This window comes from Bufo bufo, chromosome 5, assembly GCF_905171765.1.
Source record: "Bufo bufo chromosome 5, aBufBuf1.1, whole genome shotgun sequence".
NCBI classification, from domain to species: Eukaryota; Metazoa; Chordata; class Amphibia; order Anura; family Bufonidae; genus Bufo; species Bufo bufo.
In genome coordinates, this window is record NC_053393.1 from 519,790,650 (window position 1) to 519,810,143 (window position 19,494).

A 19,494-nucleotide genomic window follows, 5' to 3' on the forward strand; every position below is an offset into this window, starting at 1 on the left:
GTACATTGTATTACTATTTATCTTGTACTGATCCTGAGCTGCAGTCACAATTCTGTAGCCTTCAGAGCTGAAATCTACAAGCATTACCTGCTTGTTGAATGTCTTCATTTGGTGATTTGCATTCTGAAATAGCTTTTTACACCAGAAAGTGTGGATAAAAATGAACTCCTCCCGCTATAAGCTCAACTTGCTGCCTGTTTACAACAGCAGAATAGTGAGTACAGCTCTGGAGTATAATAATAATATACAGTATGTAACATAGTGTAGAATGTAAGTCAGGTTCACTACATGATATGTCATGCATGTGATTACAAAGTTACCCAGGATATCAGTAAATCAAAGCATTTTCTCCCCAAAAAATAAAGTGTATTTTTTTTGTGTAGCCAAAACATGTAGCAGATTTTTTTTGGGGGGGGGGAAGGGGGGGGGGGTGTCTTCCAACACCTATGAAGAAAAGCACTAGACTGTTTCAAGAAAAGAATGGGACTCTGCTGCAGTACCAAGCACACCCACAACAGTATGTGTGGCGCTGTGCTTATATAATCAACAAAAGCACCATAGCCACTTATTATTGGGGCTTCCCCTGCCCAGGAAAGTCACTGGAGTCCCCTAGAAGGTCTAGGCTGGTAACCACAGTCATATGTTCGATTGCAATGGGGTGACACCAGGTGCCTGGCTAAACTGGGTTGGCATCACTGCAAGCACTGTGTTACTCTCTACCTGCCTCCTCCTGGCACTCTGTACTGGGGGAAGAAGGGGCAGCTGAAGGAGGGGAAGCTCCAGTGATATAACCAGCCGTAAATGGACAGTTGACATACAGTGAGGAACAGAAGTATTTGGTAGTAGTTGGCGTCTGACTGACTGTGGGGTGGACAGGGGTCTTTAATGAGCTCAGACAGGTGCTACTAAGTTAGATTAATAAGTGGAGTAGAGGTGGACTTTTCAAAGGCGCAGTAACAGGTCTTTGAGAGCCAGAATTCTTGCTGTTTCTCAGGTGTTCAAATACTTATGTTCGGCAGTGCAAGACAAATAAATTCTTAAAAAATCATACAATGTGATTTCCTGTTTTTTTTATTTTTTTATTCTGTCTCTCAGAGTGGGAATGCACCTACAATGTGAATTTCAGACCCCTCCATGATTTCTAAGTGGGAGAACTTAAAATCACAGGGTTTTCAAATACTTCTGTTCCTCACCGTATATAGGCAGCTACTATAAATGGACAGTTACCATATATAGGCAGCTACTATAAATGGACAGTTACCATATATGGGCAGCTACTATAAATGGGCAGTTACCATATATAAACAGCTACTATAAATGGACAGTTACCATATATGGGCAGCTACTATAAATGGACAGTTACCGTATATGGGCCGCTACTATAAATGGACAGTTACCATATATGGGCCGCTACTATAAATGGACAGTTACCATATATGGCCCGCTACTATAAATGGACAGTTACCATATATAAACAGCTACTATAAATGGACAGTTACCATATATGGCCCGCTACTATAAATGGACAGTTACCATATATGGCCCGCTACTATAAATGGACAGTTACCATATATGGCCCGCTACTATAAATGGACAGTTACCATATATGGGCAGCTACTATAAATGGACAGTTACCATATATGGCCCGCTACTATAAATGGACAGTTACCATATATAAACAGCTACTATAAATGGGCAGTTACCATATATAAACAGCTACTATAAATGGACAGTTACCATATATAAACAGCTACTATAAATGGACAGTTACCATATATGGCCCGCTACTATAAATGGACAGTTACCATATATAAACAGCTACTATAAATGGGCAGTTACCATATATAAACAGCTACTATAAATGGACAGTTACCATATATAAACAGCTACTATAAATGGACAGTTACCATATATGGCCCGCTACTATAAATGGACAGTTACCATATATGGCCCGCTACTATAAATGGACAGTTACCATATATGGCCCGCTACTATAAATGGACAGTTACCATATATGGCCCGCTACTATAAATGGACAGTTACAATATATGGGCCGCGACTATAAATGGACAGTTACCATATATGGCCCGCTACTATAAATGGACAGTTACCATATATGGGCAGCTACTATAAATGGACAGTTACCATATATGGCCCGCTACTATAAATGGACAGTTACCATATATGGCCCGCTACTATAAATGGACAGTTACCATATATGGGCCGCTACTATAAATGGACAGTTACCATATATGGGCCGCTACTATAAATGGACAGTTACCATATATGGCCCGCTACTATAAATGGACAGTTACCATATATGGGCCGCTACTATAAATGGACAGTTACCATATATGGGCCGCGACTATAAATGGACAGTTACCATATATGGCCCGCTACTATAAATGGACAGTTACCATATATGGGCAGCTACTATAAATGGACAGTTACCATATATGGCCCGCTACTATAAATGGACAGTTACCATATATGGCCCGCTACTATAAATGGACAGTTACCATATATGGGCCGCTACTATAAATGGACAGTTACCATATATGGCCCGCTACTATAAATGGACAGTTACCATATATGGGCAGCTACTATAAATGGACAGTTACCATATATGGGCAGCTACTATAAATGGACAGTTACCATATATGGGCCGCTACTATAAATGGACAGTTACCATATATGGGCCGCGACTATAAATGGACAGTTACCATATATGGCCCGCTACTATAAATGGACAGTTACCATATATGGGCAGCTACTATAAATGGACAGTTACCATATATGGCCCGCTACTATAAATGGACAGTTACCATATATGGCCCGCTACTATAAATTGACAGTTACCATATATGGGCCGCTACTATAAATTGACAGTTACCATATATGGCCCGCTACTATAAATGGACAGTTACCATATATGGGCAGCTACTATAAATGGACAGTTACCATATATGGGCAGCTACTATAAATGGACAGTTACCATATATGGGCAGCTACTATAAATGGACACAGTTACCATATATGGGCAGCTACCATGGACACAGCTACCATATATGGGCAGTTGTGCCACTGAAGATGCCCTGAGGGGAAGGCTCTCTCCTGATGACCTGCCCTGGGAGGCTGTGGGATACAGGTAACAATAGGGCAGAGATTTTGAGAATGGGAGCGGTCTGTATATGAGATAAATATAGTGGGACACATCACAGCCTTCCATTGGAGGTATATGTTGGGATTCCCCCCATCTATACCTCCAAAAGAAGGTGTGATGTGAACAGTCAGGGACTCCTGATAAAGTCACTTAGATACATGAAAGCCACAGTTGAGGACCTCATAGTTGAGTCTTCATAATGTCAAGTGCTGTTGGAATAGGTGGCCATCGATCGCTCCACATGGCGCGTTGGGTATATCGATGGGCGCTCCTGCTGGAATGGCTTTGACAACAATGACATGTTACACTTACTCATCCCAATGTTCATTGTGCTTTTGGTAGAGCAATGTCTCCAGGGCCACAGCTTTAACATCCAGAGCTCCTGGGGAAGGCCACTGATTGGTGAGGTGAGTGGTTAGCTCCTGTCTCGATCTTAAGTCATTATTCTTTAGTACAGTCCTGTGAAGATACAGACAGGGAACTCCTTCATTTTCTATCAATAAAGAGGCCAAACAACGAATGGAGGCACGATGGACGCTCACAGGGGGATGGAGATGAAGGATGGCTGGATTATTACGTCAGGTGGACATCCCAGAGGCCAACCAGTAACACTTGGTTTCCTAGGTGTGCACCGAATGAACAAGCAGATCCCCCGACACATGGGATTGTTTCCCGGCCCCCACTGCAGTAACGAGTCTCTAGAATTAAGGGAATATACCTATAAAAGCAGATTGCTGGGGGTCGACTTCTGGGAACCCCACTGATCCTCACTCTCTATGACTGATTTCAATGGAACGAACATACATGTGTGGCCTGATGGAGACCACGCATGTATGGCTGGTTGACAACCACCAATGACAGCCATAAAAAAGCCAACAGAAAGTGTCACTCCACTTTCCCCAGATCCTGAATGGAAAAAATGGGTGACATTATAACCAGGAATGCCTAATAGAAGCTCCATTCATGACTATTTAGGGTGCATGGAAAGCAGAATAACCACTCCTAAGGGCACAGTAATATTTAGGGTCTATGGAAATGCAGAATATGTTAGAATAATATATATTTTTTTAATTAAAGGGGTATTCCGATCTCGGCCATTCATGGAATACCTGTTTTACGTGGCCGGAGTTACAGAAGCTTGCATTTATAACCTACTGAATACGTGTTTACAAGAAGTAGGAAGCAGATGGGAGTATGACTACAAGATCAGAATGCATTGTAGTCTGTTACCATGGAGACTTATATGTTACATTTTAAACAAAAAGAGATTCTCCACTTTGGACAATCCCTAATTGTTAGAAATGTCCCCAGACAATATACTGACCTCAACTTTAACCTGTAAGGAAACCTGGCATTGACTTTCCCTGCAGCGCCACCACAGGAGAAATGAAGTATTACACAGTGCCCATTCAAATCAATGGCTTGTCTGTGTAATGCAGGACAGGACAGGTCCTCCAGAGCATGAGACACTCTTTGTAACTCCATTCCCAAGAGATTAAAAACCTGAAAAGCGGAGACCCCCTCTACTATGAAACTGGGTTTTCTAAACTGGACAACCCCCTAAATAAGCCAATAGCTGCAGTCCAGCTGCTGGAAACTCTGATGATCAGATATCCTCACTGAGGGCAGCTCCCAGTGGATCCAAAATTCTCCTACAGTAACACGACACCCATTGGACAACCATGAGGTCATGTTGAGTCCTCCAGGGCAGGAGACACTCTTGCTCACAGTGGGGGGTCCTGAGCAAACCCTCCTCTCTGACTTTCATATGTCCTAGCAGGACATAAGGATGGGACAACCCCATTAATATATAGACCGCAGCACCTGTTTTACAACGCACCTACACAGTGGGGTGCATCAAAAAATACAGAACGAAAAAACAAATTCTTACAGTATTTCCTATATAATTCATGTTGATTTTTTACATTCCATATTTTCTACCTTTGCAACAAGCGGCTGGTGAAAAGTTTTAGTTTTCCACATCAGAAATTATGTGTGTCAGCTGTATGTTAATTACCCCTCCCTATACCCTGACATGAGAACTAAGCTCTGCCCACAAGGGGGAGGGAATTTAAAGGGGTTGTCTCATCTTGGACATTGGGGGCATATCGCTAGGATACCTCTGGGACCCGAACCTATCCTTATAACGGAGCCCGCAAATTGATGGAGGGCGCAACACGCAAGCCCATCCACCACTCTATTCACTTATCTGGGGCTTACGGAAATAGGCTATTTTCAGCACTCCCAATAAATGAGCGGCGGGCGTCTATGCTTGCGCGGTGCACCCTCAGTCACTTTGCGGGCTCTGTTGTAAGGGTAGGTGCGGGTCCCAGAAGGGCCCCGCATCTATCAGACATTGGGGTCATATCCTAGCGATATTCCCCCGAATGTCCACATCTGTGGTCACAGACCATCACTACATTTATGGATGAAATGGCTCAGTATAAGACAGATGAAACCCATTTGGCACAGCTCAGAGATTTCAGTTACCGAAAATAAAGGGGAAGGCAGCACAGGTAGCAGTCTAGGGTGTCAAGGGTGGAGGGGGGGGGGTGAGTGCTAGGAGTGGATGTAATTTATAGATTAAAAATAACAACAACTGTTCTTCCTACAAGAAACCTGACAGTATCTGTGCGGTATACACACCATGTATACTTTACATATATGGATGTTACACGCACACTAGAAATAACATGCATGTTGGGTAACTCAGGCCTGAGCACAGTGCGGCACAAAATACTGCTCTATCACCATAGTGAGGATGGTGATACAGTTGAGTTAAGGAGGGATCCTGCGGCACCAACCTGATGCTCCTGGCCATGAGGAGGGCATGGACAGACCCCAGGGCAGCGGCCCACATTAAAATTTCCCTGTGAGGTCTATGGCCAGTCTGCCCATGTACTGGGACTGAGAATGAATGCAGTGTGGGGGCATAAGAATATCCTAGTCTGCAACTCTCATGGTCCAAAACCGAACTTTGAAGGCATATCCAAAAGAGCTCACAAGTGTCCAGGGGTGTTCTTCTGCAAGTGCCCGGGCCCCTAGATGTTACTCCATTATAACTCCTACCTTGTCTGAGCGTAAGCTGGCCTAGTATCCTCCTGCAGTCACCGTCCTCTGCGTGGGATTTCTGTAGCAGAGGACAGTGATGTTAGGAGGATACTAGCCAGACAGGGACTTGCACAATAGACAACACCATTGGGCACTTTGCAAGCTCACCTGCATGTGGCTTCAAAGTTCGTTTTTGGACCATCAGAGCAGCAGATAAGGCGATAAAAGGGACCATTTGTGAACTGTGCTTGTGACCTACAGTGTGATTTGAGAAGTTTTACATGAGGACAATAGGTAACAGGCTCTCCCCCTAGGAGCTTGTCCCACCCATGAAGGCCCGGTGGTCCTCCACAGCCCTACTCAGGAGGTGCCTATCTATTATGTCGCCTCATATGCCCCTCTAGGATTGTCTAATTTAGAGAATATTTATTAGGCGGCCCCAGCTTGAAATCTCCATTAGAGCACATCATTTACTAGATCCGGTTGTTTCCATGGTATTGCTCGTTTGATCACGGTGTGTGTGTTTTTGGCAGTTTACGTCCACAGGAAAATGCTTTCTGAAATGTCAGCTTCAAACGACAATAAGAAGATATCTGTGAGAAAGCAGACCTCGTCCTCCATTGATCCAAAGAACTAATGGTGCCCATATATATTAGATGACCGTCAGCCATGCCTATAGGTGGGGGTGTCCCAAGTCTCCTCTGAGAGCAGGTGGAGTGCCATGTTGGATCCTGGGGATATGCCACAAATGTCCTGTCGAGAATTACTCTTTAACCCCTTTAGGACACCTTTTTTTATTTCACCTTAAGGACCAGGCCATTTTTTGCAAATCTGACCAGTGTCTCTTTAAGTGGTGATAACTTTAAAACGCTTTGACTTATCCAGGCCATTCTGAGATTGTTTTTTCGTCTTATATTGTACTTCATGGCACTGGTAAAATGAAGTTAAAAAATAATAATTTTTATTTATAAAAAAATACAAAATTTACCAAAAATTTTGAAAAAATTGCAAATTTCCAAGTTTCAATTTCTCTATAATACATAGTAATACCTCCAAAAATAGTTATTACTTTACATTCCCCATATGTCTACATGTTTGGATCATTTTGGGAATGATATTTTATTTTTTGGGAATGTTACAAGGCTTAGAAGTTTAGAAGCAAATCTTGAAATTTTTCAGAAATTTTCAAAAACCCAATTTTTAGGGACCAGTTCAGGTCTGAAGTCACTTTGCGAGGCTTAAATAATAGAAACCACCCAAAAATGACCCCATTCTAAAAACTACACCCCTAAAGGTATTCAAAACTGATTTTACAAACTTTGTTAACCCTTTAGGTGTTCCACAAGAGTTAATGGAAAATAGAGATACAATTTCAAAATGTCACTTTCTTGGCAGATTTTCCATTTTAATAATTTTTTTCTAGTTACAAAGCAAGGGTTAACAGCCAAACCAAACTCAATATTTATGGCTCCGATTCTGTAGTTTACAGAAACCCCCTATATGTGGCCGTAAACTGCTGTACGGGCACACGGCAGGGCGCAGAAAAAAAGGAATGTCTTACGGTTTTTGGAAGGCAGGTTTTGCTGGACTGTTTTTTTTGACACCATGTCCCATTTGAAGCCCCCCTGATGCACCCCTAGAGTAGAAACTCCATAAAAGTGACCCTATCTAAGAAATTACACCCTCAAGGTATTCAAAACTGATTTTACAAACGTCGTTAACCCTTTAGGTGTTCCACAAGAGTTATTGGCAAATGGAGATGAAATTTCAGAATTTAAATTTTTGGGCAAATTTTCCATTTTAATCAATTTTTTCCAGTAACAAAGCAAGAGTTAACAGCCAAACAAAACTCAATATTTATGGCCCGGATTCTGTCGTTTACAGAAACACCTCATATGTGGTCGTAAACTGCTGTACGGGCACACGGCAGGGCGAAGAAGGAAAGGAATGCCATACAGTTTTTGGAAGGCAGATTTTGCTGGACTGGTTTTTTTGACACCATATCCCATTTGAAGCCCCCCTGAGGCACCCCTAGAGTAGAAACTCCATAAAAGTGACCCCATCTAAGAAACTACACCCCTCAAGGTATTTAAAACTGATTTTACAAACGTCGTTAACCCTTTAGGTGTTCCACAAGAGTTATTGGCAAATGGAGATGAAATTTCAGAATTTAAATTTTTGGGAAAATTTTCCATTTTAATCCATTTTTTCCAGTAACAAAGCAAGGGTTAACAGCCAAACAAAACTCAATATTTATGGCCCTGATTCTGTAGTTTACAGAAACACCCCATATGTGGTTTTTGGAAGGCAGATTTTGCTGGACTGGTCCCATTTGAAGCCCCCCTGATGCACCCCTAGAGTAGAAACTCCAAGAAAGTGACCCGATTTTAGAAACTATGGGATAGGGTGGAAGTTTTGTTGGTACTAGTTTAGGGTACATATGATTTTTGCTTGCTCTATATTACACTTTTTGTGAGGCAAGGTAACAAGAAATAGCTGTTTTGGCACCGTTTTTATTTTCTGTTATTTACAACCTTCATCTGACAGGTTAGATCATGTGGTATTTTTATAGAGAAGGTTGTCACGGACGCGGCGATACCTAATATGTATACTTTTTTTTTATTTATGTAAGTTTTACACAATGATTTCTTTTTTTAAACAAAAAAAAAATCATGTTTTAGTGTTTCCATAGTCTGAGAGACATAATTTTTTCAGTTTTTAGGCGATTACCTTGGGTAGGGTATGATTTTTGCGGGATGAGATGACGGTTTGATTGGAACTATTTTTGGGTGCATATGACTTTTTGATCGCTTGCTATTACACTTTTTGTGATGTAAGGTGACAAAAAATGGTTTATTTAGCACCGTTTTTATTTTTTACGGTGTTCATCTGAGGGGTTAGGTCATGTGATATTTTTATAGAGCCGGTCGATACGGACGCGGCGATACCTAATATGTATACTTTTTATTTATTTATGTAAGTTTTACACAATAATATCATTTTTGAAAAAAAAAAATTATGTTTTAGTGTCTCCATATTCTGAGCCATATTTTTTTTTATTTTTTGGGCGATTGTCTCAGGTAGGGGCTCATTTTTTGCGGGATGAGGTGACGGTTAAATTGGTACTATTTTGGTGGGCAAACACCTTTTTGATCGCTTGCTGTTGTACTTTTTGTGATGTAAGGTGACAAAAAAATGGTTTATTTAGCACAGTTTTTATTTTTTACGGTGTTCATCTGAGGGGTTAGGTTATGTGATATGTTTATAGAGGCGGTCGATACGGACGCGGCAATACCTAATATGAATACTTTTTTTTTCTCTATTTTTTACCAATTTTTTTTTACTTTATTTGGGGAAAATGACGTTTTTGTTTATTTTTACTTGAAACTTTTAATTTTTGGGGGGGAAAACTTTATTTTTTCAACTTTTTTTTTTGTCCCACTTTGGGACTTTAACTTTTGGGGGTCTAATCCTTTACAATGCATTCCAATACTTCTGTATTGGAATGCATTGGCTGTATGAGTAATACAGTGAGTATTACTCATGCAGCTTCCGGCCTGTGAGATCCAGGGGGCTGGATCTCACAGGCACGTCACAGGAAGGCAGTGGCGATGCCTCAGGAAGGCATCGCGCTGCCTTCCATGCCATCGGGTCCCCCCTACAGCCGCATGGGGACCCGATGGCACCGCCGCAACCGCAGGTAAAAGCCGCAAACCGCAGGTCTGAATTGACCTGCGGTTTGCGGCGATCGCCGACACGGGGGGGTCACGGGACCCCCCCGCGCATTTAGCCAAGGTGCCTGCTTAATGATTTGAGCAGGCATCGGGTTCCGATCACCGCCCGCCGGGTGGCGGTGATCGGAAATACACATGACGTACCATTACGTCATGTGTCCTTAAGTACCAGGACAACATGCCGTACCGGTACGCCATGTGTCCTGAAGAAGTTAAAGGCTATGTACACCTTTGGAGGCAATTTTTTTTTAAGATTGCATTTTACACATTTTGGGCTAAAAATCATTATTTTAATTGGTCTTTATTAAAAATATTGAGGTGTTCTGCCACAACGGGTTAAGGGTACTTTCACACTAACGTTTTTCTTTTCCAGCATTGAGTTCCGTCCTTGGGGCTCAATACCGGAAAAAAACTGATCAGCTTTATCGCAATGCATTCTGAATGGAGAGAAATCCATTCAGGATGCATCAGGATGTCTTCAGTTTAGTCTTTTTGACTGATCAGGACGAAGATAAAACCGCAGCATGCTACGGTTTTATCTCCGGCCCAAAAAACTGAACACTTGCCGGCATTTTTTTCCATAGGAATGTATTAGTGCATTCAAAATAACGGAATGCCGGATCCATCCTTCCGATGTGCGCATGCGCAGACGGAAAAAGATGTGAAAAAAATAAATGCTGCATCTTTTGCGGCCCCATTGAAGTTAATGGGTCTGCATCCGAGCCGCAAAAACCTGCGGCTCGGATGCGGACCCGAAAAAACGGTCGTGTGCATGAGGCCTAATAAACACCAATTTAAAAAAAAGTATTTTAGCTCAAAATGAGTACAATGCAATCCAAAAAAAAAAAAATTCCCCAAAAGTGTACATAGCCTTTAATCTTGGCGGGGGACAAATGACTGCACTCTGATGGTGGAGGTTATTCCCAGCGGTGGGACCCGCAACTATAAGACAATGGGGGCATATCCTAGCGATATGCCCCCATTGTCCATGATGAAACAACCCCTTTAAGCCCCCAGATGCATTGGTCAATCGCTATCGTGCTATCGTGCTACCCAACCCAAGAGACCCCAATATAACCAACAATGGGGTGTGTCAGGTGCCCCTGATGTCCATCATATGACGCATCCGTCTGTCTCTTTTGTTTTTCCGTTCCTATGACAGCACTTGATACACAGGACGCCGCCAGAATAGGAACGTCTTATTATGTAGTCCTCCATGATGAAGTCCTCAGAGCATCTCTATGGGGTGGCAGTGTGTGTCCAGGAGGAACGGGGCTGAGGAACCATCCAATTAATCTACAACCAATGTAATTTCCCATCCCACGATATCTGCTGCCGCAGGCCGCCTCCATGCCTTGCTTAGTCATCTCTGCAATTATTTGATAAATCGCCCTCACATAAGTGCTGACATTTCACAATATTTTCTGGTGACATTTTCATCAGTTTTGTGATGCTTCTGCTCGCACGCTGCGAAGAACAGGATAGATTAATGGTCGGGGGGGGGGGGGGGGGGGAGTTGGAATAAGGAGGGTAGTAACTGAAGGAAGAAAGGGTAGACATGGGAGTGTAATAAATCCAAGGGGACAGAATCGGGTTCAGAGGTTAGATGTGATGTCAGCAATGCCCCCGACCATTCAAGGTGTGGGTCCCCGAGAAGCCCGGACCCTCGGTCATTACTGCCGCTACAGAACGATGTTTTTTTCACCTTTCATACATGCCATGTCTGCTTCTAATGACTCCTCAATCTGCCGGCTTTCAGCGATTCTCTGCGTGGGCGAGGTTTTTGTCATACATTCTGTGTAGGAGCTTTCTATGCATTGTGTAATTTTAATTATGTTTTTGAAAGGAAAAATATATATAAAAGATTGAAAAATCCCTCTTTAGATTTACCCATGTACTGATGAGACATGATTTAATATAATTATTTTTCTTTGGTGTGTGTGGGGGAGCAGTGCTTTCCTGCTTACAGAGGATCCTTGGGGGTGGGGGGCCTAAGTTATGATATACTTCTGCCTTAATTAGCTCTTTCTCCTATGGTCTTGTGCTCGCCCTGCTTTTACTTTTACCCAGGACTCAGGATCCATTTGGTTGTGGGGGTAACTTGGTGGCCAAGGACATGTTGGGGCCGCATCTTTTGAATGGGTCTGCGGCTCGGATGTGGACCCGAAAAACGGTCGTGTGCATGAGGCCTAATAAACACCAATTTAAAAAAAAGTATTTTAGCTCAAAATGAGTACAATGCAATCCTAAAAAAAAAAAATTCCCCAAAAGTGGACATAGCCTTTAATCTTGGCGGGGGACAAATGACTGCACTCTGATGGCGGAGGTTATTCCCAGCGGTGGGACCCGCAACTATAAGACAATGGGGGCATATCCTAGCGATATGCCCCCATTGTCCATGATGAAACAACCCCTTTAAGCCCCCAGATGCATTGGTCAATCGCTATCGTGCTCTCTGATGAGGGAACGACAAAATGATGGGAGCCTTCGGCTTACTACGGCAGCCAACGGCTTTGTGGAGACTCACAGGCCTCTCACTGTAACGTTCCTATTAAGCCCTCAGGCAGGGCTTAATAGGAACATAGTGATACTTACATAGTGATATGCCTTGATTAGCTCTTTCTCCTATGGTCTTGTGCTCGCCCTGCTTTTACTTTTACCCAGGACTCAGGATCCGTTTGGTTGTGGGGGTAACTTGGTGGCCAAGGACATGTTGCTCCAGGGACTCTGCGTCTGAGCCAGGAGAACGTCTTAGAGGGGTTACAGCATGAAAAATAGTTATCACCTGTCCACAAGATGAGCAATAAATATCAGATCATGGAGATTGGTGGAGTTCTGACTGATGGGACCCCAGAGGTCCTGGAAACTTAGGTACCCAATAGTTTTCTCTGGCGAGCCCAAAGTGATTGATTTGAGTTGTCGAGAATAAAGTGATCTGCAAAAGTCTAAACGAGCAAACGGCCCAAAATGTAACACATCACGAAGAAGTCCAGCGTCCCACCGTTGAAACCATTCCATTTACACATTTTCTTTCGACTTAGGGCTCATGCACATGGCCGCAGTTTCGGTCTGCATTTTTTGCGGATAGGATGCGAACCCATTTATCTCAATGCCCAGTCTTTTTTTTTTTGAACAAGAATAGGACTTTTCTCTAGGCGCTGGAAAAGAGGCGGCATGCTCAGAGCCGGGATCCTCTTTATTTATTTATTTTGGATCTGCGTCGTGTGCATGAGGCATAATCAGGAGTTTTTATAAAGGTTACTTTTATCATTAGAAGCTCGGTATATGAATAAGGTCGTTTTTTCACCAAAATGACCAGAGATTGGCTGCTGCGGTCACGTGACATCATCGTCTTGTATGGCCAGACTGTTCATATTGACTTTTTTTTTCTACACTCCGCCTATACTTCAGGGTAACGTGCCTGACCTAGATGGGGAACATATCGCCCCAAAACACATGTAAAAAAAATATAAAAAATGACCGCAGCCATCTGTACGCAGTTGTCCATAAAAGAACAAAAAAACTAAACAAAAAAAACAAAACAGTATGCCAATGCAAGGCTGACATGTTGGAGGCATTCTGACATATATGCCAAAGGTAATAGAAAGTGTGATGTGGACACGGGCTGATCAGATTACACAGCTTGTCATTTTTTCGTTTGTGGGTGCTTGTTCTTGAATGAGCCCCTTTAAGGAGGCATCTTTGTTAAAGGGGTTGTCCTGCTAGGAAAATACTGTGTTTAAAAAATACCCCAGATACTACTTACTAAAATACTTGAATTATCAGAAGTGCCTCCATCTCCAGATATCAGTGACAGTTCTGGCTCCTCCGCTTGTGTCCATATGAATATTTTTAAAGGGGTTTTCAGGCTGCAAATCACGGAACGTGATTTGCAGCCAAATATAGGACATGTTCTATCTTTCAACTGAACGGAAAAACGGAAATACGGAACACATTTTGTTTTTAATGCGGAACCATTGAAATTAATGGTTCCGTATACGGACCGTATACGGAACACAAAAAAAACGGCCCGTACACTCGCAAAAAAAACGTTCGTGTGAACTAGGCCTAAGGACTTGGCCATTTTTTGCAAATCTGACCAGTGCTGATAACTTTAAAACGCTTTGACTTATCCAGGCCATTCTGAGATTGTTTTTTCGTCACATATTGTACTTCATGACACTGGTAAAATGAAGTAAAAAAAAATTTATTTATAAAAAAATACCAAATTTACCAAAAACTGGAAAACAATTGCAAATTTCCAAGTTTCAATTTCTCTACTTCTATAATACATAGTAAAACCTCCAAAAATAGTTATTACTTTACACTCCCCATATGTCTACTTGTTTGGATCATTTTGGGAATGATATTTTATCTTTTGGGGATTCTACAAGGCTTAGAAGTTTAGTAGCAAATCTTGAAATTTTTCAGAAATTTTCAAAAACCCAATTTTTAGGGACCAGTTCAGGTCTGAAGTCACTTTGCGAGGCTTACATAATATAAACCACCCAAAAATGACCCCATTCTATAAACTACACCCCTCAAGGTATTCAAAACTGATTTTACAAACGTCGTTAACCCTTTAGGTGTTCCACAATAATTAATGGAAAATAGAGATACAATTTCAAAATTTCACTTTTTTGGCAGATTTTCCATTTTAATAATTTTTTTACAGTTACAAAGCAAGGGTTAACAGCCAAACCAAACTCAACATTTATGTCCCTGATTCTGTAGTTTACAGAAACACCCCATATGTGGTCGTAAACTGCTGTACGGGCACACGGCAGGGCGCAGAAGGAAAGGAATGCCATACGGTTTTTGGAAGGCAGGTTTTGCTGGACTGTTTTTTTTTACACCATGTCCCATTTGAAGCCCCCCTGATGCTCCCCTAGAGTAGAAACTCCAAAAAAGTGACCCCATCTAAGAAACTACACCCCTCAAGGTAGGGGTGGGCGATATAGACGATATAGGCGATATGCGATATAAATTTGTGCCACGATATGGATTTTGAGCATATCGCCTATATCGCCGGACCGCGATATGATCCTGAGCCGGCACAGTGGAGAAGGAGAGAGTCCCTCCCTCCCCACTGTGCGGGCTGCCGCTGACCACCAATGACAAGAGGAGGAGGGGAGGGACTGACAGTAAATCATTGAGTTTTCACGATCTCAGTGAGCGCATGAAAACTCAAATCCGATGGTATATTCTAACCCCCAGGCGTTCCCATGGTGACAGGGACGCTTGCCTGGGGGTTAGAATATACAGGGCCACGCCGCTGACAGTAGAACATTTAAAAACTAATCAGTAACTTTAACTTTATTAATTGGTGATCTCTTTACTGTATACCTTACTAGGTCTTAGCTCCGGTAACTAGTGATGTCCGGTTCATGAACGAATCGTTCATTTGAATCGATTCAGTTCAGTGAACCGGAGGAGTCGATTCACTTGATTGATCCGATCCGTTTGAATCGGCTCAGCTCAGTCCCAGCACACAGACACTGCAGACAGAGACGCTCAGCTCACCTCACGCTGGCAGCAGGAGCCTGAGGGAGGGACTGGGGAGGAGTCAGTAATATGATCCTAGAGTGGAAGAGCTGCTTCTGCCAGCCCCACCCCTCCCCGCCCACCAACCAATCACCGACCAGAGCTGAGGGGGCGAGGCCAGCACAGCACACTAGCAGCTCTGACTCGAGTCCTCTGAGTAGTGCAGGGTCAGGGAGTCTAAAGGAATCGAATGAGTCACAAGAATCTAAAGATCCGACTCCGTTAGTGACTCATTCCATTCATTGAGTTAAAAGAGCCGTGAGTCAGACTGTAGAACAGGTTACACTGAGGCTGTGAGTCAGACTGTAGAACAGGTCACACTGAGGCTGTCAGACTGTAGAACAGGTTACACTGAGGCTGTCAGACTGTAGAACAGGTTACACTGAGGCTGTCAGACTGTAGAACAGGTTACACTGAGGCTGTCAGACTGTAGAACAGGTTACATTACACTGAGGCTGTCAGACTGTAGAACAGGTTACACTGAGGCTGTCAGACTGTAGAACAGGTCACACTGAGGCTGTCGGACTGTAGAACAGGTTACACTGAGGCTGTCAGACTGTAGAACAGGTCACACTGAGGCTGTCAGACTGTAGAACAGGTTACACTGAGGCTGTCGGACTGTAGAACAGGTCACACTGAGGCTGTCAGACTGTAGAACAGGTCACACTGAGGCTGTCAGACTGTAGAACAGGTCACACTGAGGCTGTCGGACTGTAGAACAGGTTACACTGAGGCTGTCGGACTGTAGAACAGGTCACACTGAGGCTGTCAGACTGTAGAACAGGTCACACTGAGGCTGTCGGACTGTAGAACAGGTTACACTGAGGCTGTCAGACTGTAGAACAGGTCACACTGAGGCTGTCAGACTGTAGAACAGGTTACACTGAGGCTGTCGGACTGTAGAACAGGTCACACTGAGGCTGTCAGACTGTAGAACAGGTCACACTGAGGCTGTCAGACTGTAGAACAGGTCACACTGAGGCTGTCAGACTGTAGAACAGGTCACACTGAGGCTGTCAGACTGTAGAACAGGTCACACTGAGGCTGTCAGACTGTAGAACAGGTTACACTGAGGCTGTCAGACTGTAGAACAGGTTACACTGAGGCTGTCAGACTGTAGAACAGGTTACACTGAGGCTGTCAGACTGTAGAACAGGTCACACTGAGGCTGTGAGTCAGACTGTAGAACAGGTTACACTGAGGCTGTCAGACTGTAGAACAGGTTACACTGAGGCTGTCAGACTGTAGAACAGGTCACACTGAGGCTGTGAGTCAGACTGTAGAACAGGTCACACTGAGGCTGTCAGACTGTAGAACAGGTCACACTGAGGCTGTGAGTCAGACTGTAGAACAGGTCACACTGAGGCTGTGAGTCAGACTGTAGAACAGGTCACACTGAGGCTGTCAGAGTCTAGAACAGGTTACACTGAGGCTGTGAGTCAGACTGTAGAACAGGTTACACTGAGGCTGTCAGACTGTAGAACAGGTTACACTGAGGCTGTCAGACTGTAGAACAGGTCACACTGAGGCTGTGAGTCAGACTGTAGAACAGGTCACACTGAGGCTGTCAGACTGTAGAACAGGTCACACTGAGGCTGTGAGTCAGACTGTAGAACAGGTCACACTGAGGCTGTGAGTCAGACTGTAGAACAGGTCACACTGAGGCTGTCAGAGTCTAGAACAGGTTACACTGAGGCTGTTAGACTGTAGAACAGGTCACACTGAGGCTGTCAGACTGTAGAACAGGTTATACTGAGGCTGTCGGCTCTTGTTGCAGCAGTGATAAGGAGCAGAGAGATAAGAGAAGGGACAGATGACACAGAGTTTAGATTACAGGATGAATTAAATTAACCCTTTAGAATCAAATTGGCTTCTCAGGAGATATATATGTTAAAGGCATATATAGGCAGTACTACTGAATGAGATGCCTTTAACATATATATCTCCTGAGAAGCCAATTTGATTTGTGGGATCTGTGGATGGCACCGTTTAGGGGGGGGGGGGGATCTGTGGATGGCACCGTTTAGGGGAGGGGGGGGTCTCTGTGGATGGCACCGTTTAGGGGAGGGGGGGGATCTGTGGATGGCACCGTTTAGGGGAGGGGGGGGATCTGTGGATGGCACCGTTTAGGGGGGAGAGGGGGGGGATCTGTGGATGGCACCGTTTAGGGGGGAGAGGGGGGGGATCTGTGGATGGCACCGTTTAGGGGAGGGGGGGGATCTGTGGATGGCACCGTTTAGGGGAGGGGGGGGATCTGTGGATGGCACCGTTTAGGGGAGGGGGGGGATCTGGGGATGGCACCATTTAGGGGAGGGGGATCAGCTCCCTGCTGCTGTGTGCACAAAGCACAGGGCAGCAGGGAGAGTGTAAAGTCCTATTCACCCTAATAGAGCTCTATTAGGGTGAATAGGACAAGGGTTCTACGTTCTAGCCCTTAAGGAGACTAATAGTTATTAAATAAAAAGTAAAAAAAAGTTTAAACACGCCCCCCCCAAATATAGAAAACAATATATCGCAATATATATCGCATATCGCACATGCTTAAAATGATATCGCAATATAGATTTTAGGCCATATCGCCCACCCCTACCTCAAGGTATTCAAAACTGATTTTATAAACGTTGTTAACCCTTTAGGTTTTCCACAAGAATTAATGGAAAATAGAGATACAATTTAAAAATTTAACTTTTTGGGCAGATTTTCCATTTTAATAATTTTTTTCCAGTTACAAAGCAAGGGTTAACAGCCAAACAAAACTCAGTATTTATGACCATGATTCTGTAGTTTACAGAAACACCCCATATGTGGTCGTAAACCGCTGTACGGGCACACGGCAGGTCGCAGAAGGAAAGGAATGCCATACAGTTTTTGGAAGGCAGGTTTTGCTGGACTGTTTTTTTTTACACCATGTCCCATTTGAAGCCCCCCTGATGCACCCCTAGAGTAGAAACTAGGTAACAAGAAATAGCTGTTTTGGCACCGTTTTTATTTTTTGTTATTTACAACATTCGTCTGACAGGTTAGGTCATGTGATATTTTTATAGACCAGGCAGGTTGTCACGGACGCGGCGATACCTAATATGTATACTTTCTTTTTATTTATGTAAGTTTTACACAATGATTTCATTTTTGAAGCAAAAAAAATAATGTTTTAGTGTCTCCATAGTCTGAGAGCCATAATTTTTTCAGTTTTTGGGCGATTACCTTGGGTAGGGTATGATTTTTGCGGGATGAGATGACGGTTTTATTGGCACTATTTTGGGGTGCATATGACTTTTTGATTGCTTGCTATTACACTTTTTGTGATGTAAGGTGACAAAAAATGGTTTATTTAGCACAGTTTTTATTTTTATTTTTTTACGGTGTTCATCTGAGGGGTTCGGTCATGTGATATTTTTATAGAGCCGGTTGATACAGACACGGCGATACCGAATATGTGTACTTTCCCCCCCCCCCCCTATTTTTTACCAATTTTCTTAAACTTTATTTGGGGAAAATGACGTTTTTGTTTATTTTACTTGAAACTTTTAATTTTTTGGGGGGAAAACTTTATTTTTTCAACTTTTTTATTTCACTTTATTTTTTGTCCCACTTTGGGACTTGAACTTTTGGGGGTCTAATCCCCTTTACAATGCATTCCAATACTTCTGTATTGGAATGCATTGGCTGTATGAGTAATACTGTGTGTATTACTCATACAGCTTCCGGCCTGTGAGATCCAGGGGGCTGCATCTCACAGGCTCATCACCGGAAGGCAGCGCGATGCCTTCCATGTCATCGGGTCCCTCCTACAGCCGCATGAATTGACCTGCAGTTTGCGGCGATCGCCGATGCAGGGGGGGTCACATGACCCCCCCGGCGTAGTGACAGGATGCCCGCTGAATGATTTCAGCGGACATCCTGTTCCGATTAACCCCCGCCGCGCCGAAATCGCGTTTTAAAGTTAGGACGTACCGGTACGCCCTGGGTCCTTAAGGACTCGGCAAACATGGCGTACCGGTA

At 43.5% G+C, this 19,494-nt stretch overlaps 1 protein-coding gene across 2 annotated transcripts in view; it reads right to left on the reverse strand.

Moving 5' to 3' along the window:
* The window catches only part of RUNDC3B (RUN domain containing 3B), a 158,953-nt gene that overhangs the window by 23,993 nt on the left and 115,466 nt on the right, over positions 1 to 19,494 (reverse strand). The window contains exon 9 of one of the 2 annotated variants that reach the window (XM_040434539.1): positions 3,476 to 3,622. The exons of the other annotated variant lie outside the window; for it this stretch is intronic. Coding sequence (XP_040290473.1) covers positions 3,476 to 3,622 — 147 coding nt within the window. The remainder of the gene's footprint in view (positions 1 to 3,475; positions 3,623 to 19,494) is intronic. 2 annotated transcript variants of the gene reach the window in all.